The sequence below is a fragment of the Hevea brasiliensis genome, chromosome 14 (assembly GCF_030052815.1).
Source record: "Hevea brasiliensis isolate MT/VB/25A 57/8 chromosome 14, ASM3005281v1, whole genome shotgun sequence".
In the NCBI taxonomy this organism is placed as follows: domain Eukaryota; kingdom Viridiplantae; phylum Streptophyta; class Magnoliopsida; order Malpighiales; family Euphorbiaceae; genus Hevea; species Hevea brasiliensis.
Genome location: NC_079506.1, coordinates 3,687,599 through 3,695,721, shown reverse-complemented (window position 1 = coordinate 3,695,721; position 8,123 = coordinate 3,687,599). Strand labels below are relative to the sequence as shown.

Below are 8,123 nucleotides of genomic sequence, written 5' to 3'. Positions count from 1 at the left end.
AAAGTTATAAAACTATACTCATTATATTAAATATCTTTAAAATTATAATTTTTAATTAAAATTTTAATTATGTTAAAAAAAGAATGAATTATTTCTTAAAATATATATATAATTATTCACTAAAAAATTATTTTAAAAATTTAAATATATTTTTAAAAATATTTATTATATTTAAAATATAAGATTCTAGTAATGACATTTTAAAAATTATCAAATGACATATATTTTTTTCTATTTTATTTATCATTTTTATTAGTATATGTCAAATAATTTAAAAAATAATTAAGAAAATCTATTAATCAACTTATTATTTATTAAATTTGAGTAAAATTTTATTTGTAATATAATTATAAAAATATAAATATATTAAAATATATAATAAATTATATTATTAAAATAAAATAATAAATAATTCGCTCAGGCAAAATACTATTTTAAAATGAATTTTATATTTAAGTTATTAATTGTATTAAAGTCACAAATATTTTACTCATGATCACTCCTTCTATATATATATATATATATAAGTAATTTTATATTTAAAAAAGAAATTATGGCCGAAATGAATCCAGCCCCACCCTCTATACTTTTCCTCAAATTCGAGCTACGAGGGCCGAGATGGAGGCCCAGAACCCAAGATCAGATCTGCATTACCTTCCGGCCTTCGGCCGCGGACCGTTCTCTCCAACAGCAGCCTCGGTCTTTCATTTTCATCATTCCTTAGGAACCCAATGATGACTTCAAACGAGTTCAACTTCACATTAGCTGCAAGTTGCAACACCTTTCAAAAGAACTAATGAACTATGGCGTACCAAAGTCCGCTGAAGTTGCCCAAAGGATCCTGCGTCTCTGACTCTACCCAAAAGGGCACTTTTGCCTTCCCAACCCACCCAAAGACTACAAATTCAAATCAAACCCAACTTCTTTTTCTTTTTCTTTTTCTTTATCTCTCTTTCTCTCTCTTTAGTATGTATACAAACGCAAAAATGGTCTCTATTAACTCTCAAAGGACTAAACTTTTTCTCTCCTTTTGTATATATATTCCCTCGTAGTTTAACTCAGAATTCGCAATCTTATTGAACCATGGCTCTTGTGTATAAGCTGCCATCGCTTTCTTCTTCTTCTTCTTTATCTGGACAAAATTTCAAGCATTTCTTCTTAATCCCAAAAACCATATGCTCTTTACATTTCAAAAGCTCACCTTTTACTGAGAAACATTCAATTGAGAGATACCAAAGAGACCACTGGCTTTATAAGGATCAGCTAGATCTTTACCATTACCAATCTTCTTCTTCTTCTTCTTCATGCCCTCTCCCATCTGACAAAGAGTCTATAAGGCAAAACGACATAGCTTTGCAGCTACCAGAGCTGAGGAAGCTACTTCAAGTGCTTAAAGAGAAGAGAGAGACTTTTGGTAAAGATGGAGAGAAGTGTGGGCCAGGGCATGTGTATTTGGTAGGTACAGGCCCAGGGGATCCGGAATTGTTGACATTGAAGGCAGTGAGAGTAATACAAAAAGCTGATCTTTTGTTGTATGATAGGTTGGTGTCCAATGATGTTCTGGATTTGGTTGGTCCTGATGCTAGGTTGCTTTATGTAGGCAAGACTGCTGGCTACCATAGCAGAACCCAGGTAAACTAAGAAAAATGGCTGTCTGCTTAAATGCAAATTTTATTTTTTTTAAGCAAGTTTGGGATTGGGGAATTGGGTTTTTATTGATTTTGCAATGGGTTTTTGATTTGGTCCAGTTTTTATTGTTAAAGTTAAGATTTTTTTGGGCTCAACTGGAATTGGTTGTTTGGATTTTGTTATAAATTTTTGAACTTTTTTTTTTTCTCTTCATGAACTGTTTCAATTTCCTCCTAATAAATTTCAAATTTTCGACTTTTAAAACTGGTATTTGCGATTAATTTAGCTGGACATTTATCGTTAGTTAAGTATTTGATTTCTTGTTGGTATAATTCATTTCATGTTTCTTGAAATAATGGGATTAGGGTTGTGTTGAAATGAGTTTAGGAGTAACTTTGGAATTGGTTTCTTTTGCAGGAGGAGATACATGAGCTGCTTTTGAGTTTTGCTGAAGCAGGAGCTACTGTTGTGAGACTTAAAGGAGGGGATCCGCTGGTGAGTTTCTGTTATGAAAATTGGTTTACAAATGCACATTCATGTTCTTTCTAGTCATGCTTTGATATTACTTAATTTTGGGTTTTCAAGGTATTTGGAAGGGGTGGAGAGGAGATGGATTTTCTCCAACAGCAAGGAATTCAAGTGAAAGTTATTCCAGGTATGATTCTGTACACTTGTCTCTCAAATTTTATTCTCAAGTTTGGACATTTAAAAATGATCAACATTTAGTCTAGTGATGGTGGCTGTCCGGAAAATGGCTGCCACATCAGAAGGTGATAATAGAATTTGGAATTTGGTTATGTGCCATTTGAAGAAAATTAGGTGTTCATTTTTTTTTTCAGAAACAGCTAGCTTTGTCCTTCAATGATGTTACATAATATGATCTTCATCTATGAACTTTGGTACTAATAATACCAGGTTTGGTTGCATTCAACTTAGACAATTATTACAAGGAGGTGACATTGAATTGCCATCTTTGTTATGAGGAAAAGTGGGATATAAGACTCAGTATTGGCATTCATTTACTGTAGGGAATTCACTAAGCCTTAACCCATTGTCATAATTTTCCATCCAAATCAGGTTGAGCTATTGAGAATTGTCTTTTTAAATTAGTGAAGAACATGTAAAGTTTGTCTGGAAGTGATGTCAGCCTTTTCTTTTGTTATGCTTCTCCTATGTTTTGCTTGTTATCTACTCCACATGGGGCCGCGGACAGCACTATAATAATGCCTACTGAATCCTACATTCTCATTGTTTCTTTCCTTGAAGGGTGGATGGAATAGCGATATAAATATATAGTAATATAATTGATATATATGGTAATATAATAAATTCAATTTAATATTACCATTTGATATAAATATATTAATTTTAAAATCTTATGTAACAATTCAGGAGAAAATTTGACTGTTTTAAATATTGTCACGTAGCATAAATATGAAAGTTTTGGAATCCTGTGTGGCAACATTAGAAAAAAACATGTCTACTTTTTATTTATATATATATATATATATATAGATTATGAGTTTAAAACTATATAAGAAATAATTCTCCATTTAATTTAATAAATTTTCTCCTACTTAAATTAAAAAAAAATCATTTTCAATTTTCACAATAATTTGAGTCATATCCTAAGATCATTTAAGGAATTAATTAACTTTTGTGATTAAAAAAAAAAAAAAGCCATGCTGAGAAATCACATTAATTAGACTTCAGCAAAGCAGCTAGTCACATTAAATCTCTCTTTCTCTCTCTCTCTCTCTCTCTCTCTCTCTCTCTCTCTCTCTCTCTCTCTCTCTCTCTCTCTCTCTATATATATATATATATATATTGGGTAGTTCCTTGTGAACTTATATATATGGTAGTTATTTTCTACGTGCAATATTATAAGCTAACTACTAAAATAATAAGGTTTATGCCCAATTTCAACTCTTAAAATAATTTAAAAGTTTTAATTTAAATTTAATTTAACTTAAAAATTAATAAAATCAAAAAATTGAATTTCTTAATTTTTGAGCTATATTAAGAAATTTAACACAAAAAATAAAAAATTAAATCTTTTGATTTTTAGTTTAAATAAAAAAATTAAGAAATTTTATCAAAAAATTATTTTTTTTTATTTTTAGTCTAAATTAAAAAAATTAAGAAATTTAACTAAAAATTTTAATTTTTAAGTTAAATTGAAATTGTTAGTTAGTTTGAATGAAAAGTTAAAAATATGTTAAATTTAACATTCTTAATAAATATATAAATAAATTTCAGCATTTAGCTAAATAATAATAATAATAATAAGCAATCAAGTGGATAAAATAACAAAATCAATTGAATTTTTTTTTTAGAAGGAACTCTTTTTTTTTTTTAATTTAATTGAAATTGTAAACTCTTTTATGCTTGCTCCACAATAAAACCTGATTAATCCAAGCTTGGAGGATAAGAAAAGGACGCAGATTAATGTGTCACAAGTGGACTTCATTGCTTATCACGTCCATTTATCCATCCATGAGTTAAATAACAAAAAAAATATTGTTTGCTTCAAAAAATTGCTTTTATATATATTAATATGGTATTATTTTATTACACATCAAAACTTTTTTAAAAGTGTAGTTATTTTTTTAATTATTGAATTAATGATTTAATAATTAAATATTTAATATAAACAGTTAAATACATATTTAAATTATAATTTCTTCATTTAGAAAAATCTGATTCAACCCTAAAATTTTCTTTACTCGTAATTGTAATTTTAATTTTAATTTTTATTTTTATTTGGAACTTATGATAAATTCAATTGATGAAATTTTTTTTTCTAAATTGTTTTCCTTTTCATGAAGAAATTTTTTTTTTATTTTTACTTAAAATAAAATAAAATTGAATTGGCCAATTCTATCTAATTGAGGGTTAGATTTAATCAATCTAATTTTAATCAATTTTAATTGTTAAATTGGATCGATTTAATTTTAACTTCAAACCGGTAGAATATATATTCACTCGTTTCCATTAGATATTATTTGTTTTAAACATTATTTAATTTCCTTCTTGAAAGGGACTTAATTGCCTCTCTCATTGCCCACATGTTTCATTGCTACAGATTGCATAGGCAAAACGAAAGTGTAGTGGACTTTCTTGGTGAAGATGGAATATCACTATCATCACCCACTGCCTCTATCTGGTCAGACTTGGCAGAATCCTGGAAACTTGGAATTTCCTTCCTTGCACATCAAGTATACCCATATGAATTTCCGAGTCTCATTCTCTCTTCCTATTCTCTATATATACACCGATTCTTACCTTCATTTAACCTCATCATTCAAACACCATCTCCCATAAATTTCTCTTTCCTCAGCTCATCAAGAAAACCTCTCCCTCTAAGCTAGCTCCGCAGGTCCTCAAAATCAAGAAAATGGTTCACTTCTCAGCCGTTTTTAGTTGCTTTGTTCCTTCATCATCTTCTTCTTCGTCTTCCCGAGTTGCAGATGATGCTGTACAAGTCTCCGGCATGAAAGCGCCTAATGTAGAGAAACCCAAAAGCAAACCAAAATCATCTAGTGCTCCTATTGTGGTTTCTTACTTCCCAATGAACTCGTATATGTCAAGGTTATAGTATAGATTTGGAGTACCTATATGAAGATTGGAGGAGGAAAGGAAAAATCGTACATGACTCATGAAGAATAATTCTCTCATGAAAATTCATTCTTAATTTGCGATTTGATTATGTTTATGATAGAATATATATACATGATTTGTTTGTTATTTATTTGATTATTTTTCATAAATAAAGATACTTCACTGATCATAATACCCTTCTTTTTTTCTTTTTTTTTTGTTCTTCTATTAATTTTGCTCCGATTGAACATTCGAATTCGAAAACTTAATATCCACAGATGGCTTCAGTATCATTATGTTAGAACTTATGGATAGTACCTCAAATACTTAATATGTATGCCTCGAACCTTGTACTTGGTTTGAAGAAAGATAAAAAAGCAAGTCTTCAAGAAAACATGGAATACCATGGGGTTGGGGCTAGCAGAGTTATAAAAAGAATGTAAAAGGCGTTTAATGAACTTGATCTTTTTCACTTTTTCTTTTCAGTGGGGCTTTGTTCAATGAACTAATATGACAGGATGAATTTCCTGTAGCTTGACTTGACAATAGAAAATGACAGGAATTAGAAGAGATTCAAAGAAGTAACTGTGCTGGGAACTCAGATTAGACCCTGTCAACAAAGCAGCCAGGCAAATCTTATGATTCTGGAGATGTATCTAAAAACTGAGTCAAAGTTTATTAGAACTCCATAGTCTGTCTCCGGCCATATCAGAAACAACGCAAGAAACTTGTTCCCTACTCAACCTTGATGTCCACTCCAGGCTGATCAAAATAATATAAAAAAATAAATGACCGTTTAAGTTATCTCTATGAAGAAAATAATATATTATGAATAAGAATTAATTTAATATCTGAATTGCCTGAGATTTCAACTTCCCTGGGTTAATTATTATCCATAATTAATATCTGGTCTTGCCATCTCCTGGATCAAGTAAAAATTCGCATGAAAGTTATTTTCTTGTAGCAAATCACAATGTTTCTGTATAACGTGAGAAAACATAAATATAAACAAATAATTAATCAAAATAAATATATTACCTTTTAAAATAATAGAAAAATTAATCAAAACAATATTTTTATTAATTTAAAAATAACCACTAAAATTTATATAAAAAATTAATTAATATTAATAATGTAGATAAATATTTAAATTATTTTTGTCAAGTAAATAATTTAATTAAGTTAATTGTTAAAATTAAAATTAATGTAAAAATTTGATATTAAATTAATAAAATTAAAAAGTTTGATTAAAATTTAAAAAAAATTATAAATGTTTAGATTTTTTTAGTCATTTACTTTTTTTTTTTTAACATAGTTTAATTCTTGCCTCTCTCATTGCCCAGATGTTTAATTATTGCCACAGATTACAAATGTAAAAGGAAAGTGTTGTGGACTTTCTTGGTGAAGATGGAATATCACTATCATCACTCATCACCCGGTACCTCCATCTGGTCAGACTTGGCAGAATCCGGGAACCTTGGACTTTCTTTCATCATCCACTACCCATATGAATTTCCAAGTCTCATTCTCTCTCCCTTCTCTTTATATACACAGATTCTAACCTTGAACCTCATCATTCAAACGCCATCTCCCATTAAATTTCTCTCTTTCTTCAGCTCAAGAAAACCTCCCTCTCTAAGCTAATTCCGCAGCTCCTCCAAACCAAGAAAATGGTAAACTTGTCAGCTATTTTTAGTTGCTTTGTTCCTTCATCATCCCGAGTTACAGATGATGCAGTACAAGTCTCCAGCACGAAAGAGCCCAACATAGGGAAACCCAAGAGCAAATCAAAGTCATCTGGTGCTCCTATTGTGGTTTCTTACTTCCCCATGAACTCGTATCTGTCAAGGTTATAGTATAGATTTGAAGTACTGGTATGAAAATTGGAGGAAAGGAAACATCGTATATGATTCATGACGAATAATTCTCTCATGAAAATTCATTCTTAATTTGTGATTTCATTATGTTTATGATAGAATATACACATGATTTGTTCGTTATTTATTTGTTTATTTTTCATAAATAAAAAGATACTTCACATTTGATCAATGTGTATAATACCTTTTTTTTTCTTTTTCTTTTATTAATTTTTCTCTGATTTAATATTCAAATTTGAAAATTTACAATAAAAAAGATGATTTTAATATCATTAAATTAAAACTATATTATCTAAATACTTAATATGTATATACCATGAACCTTGCACTTGGTTTCAAGAAAGATAAAAAAGCAAGTCTTCAAGAAAACATAGAATACCAACGGGTTGGAGCTAGCAGAAAGTTAATAAAAAATTTTTCTATATCAGAACGAAAAAGAATACAAGTGGTGTTTAATGAACTTGATCTTTTTCAGTTTTTCTTTTCAATGGAGCCTTGTTCAATGAACAACTATGACTGCAGGATGAATTTCCTGCTTGATTTGAAAATGGAAAATGGCAGGAATTATAAGAGATTCAGAGAAGTAACTTTGCTGATCAGACTCTGTCAACAAAGCAGCCAGGCACATTAAAGTTATAATATATGGTTTTTATTGGGATTTGACTGCGATTTAAACTGAAAATCTTATAATTCTGGAGATATCACACTAAAAATCTTATAATATCTAGTCTTGCCATCACTTGGACCAAGTTAAAATTCACATGAAAGTTGTGTTTTGCGGCAAAACACAATGTTTCTACATAATTCTTGTAGCTTATAACAAAAACACGAGGACGATTCGCAGCCTCAAGTGATGCATTTAATTGGCCTAATGGTCATAACTGATACAATTATGCTAATAATGGTATATATATATATATACAATTATTTAGAATAAAAATTCTATGATTACTTGATTCCATACAAGGTATAATTATTTTGTTATGAAAAATAAGATAATTTTATATAAATTTACCA

General features: G+C 29.3%; 1 protein-coding gene across 2 annotated transcripts; it reads left to right on the top strand.

The window, feature by feature from the left end:
- The first annotated feature begins 829 nt into the window (after window positions 1–829).
- On the top strand, window positions 830–2,860 carry LOC131173284 (S-adenosyl-L-methionine-dependent uroporphyrinogen III methyltransferase, chloroplastic-like). 2 transcript variants are annotated; one of them, XM_058135381.1, is made up of 4 exons: window positions 1,317–1,455; window positions 1,542–1,632; window positions 2,047–2,124; window positions 2,215–2,860. In XM_058135381.1, exons 1-4 carry the CDS (start codon window positions 1,421–1,423, stop codon window positions 2,353–2,355), a joined length of 345 nt encoding a protein of 114 aa, XP_057991364.1. In that variant the 5' UTR covers window positions 1,317–1,420; the 3' UTR covers window positions 2,356–2,860. The 2 variants fall into 2 exon arrangements, with proteins under 2 accessions (XP_057991363.1, XP_057991364.1); XM_058135380.1 differs by having other exon boundaries at window positions 830–1,632; window positions 2,215–2,847.
- Window positions 2,861–8,123: the final 5,263 nt, after the last annotated feature.

Excerpts from the sequence above, each read along its gene's own strand:
- LOC131173284 (XM_058135380.1), top strand. The coding sequence starts at position 1,084 with ATGGCTCTTGTGTATAAGCTGCCATCGCTTTCTTCTTCTTCTTCTTTA. Across the intron at positions 1,633-2,046 it reads GCTACCATAGCAGAACCCAG|GAGGAGATACATGAGCTGCT; the intron begins GTAAACTAAGAA and ends TTTCTTTTGCAG. Across the intron at positions 2,125-2,214 it reads TTAAAGGAGGGGATCCGCTG|GTATTTGGAAGGGGTGGAGA; the intron begins GTGAGTTTCTGT and ends TGGGTTTTCAAG.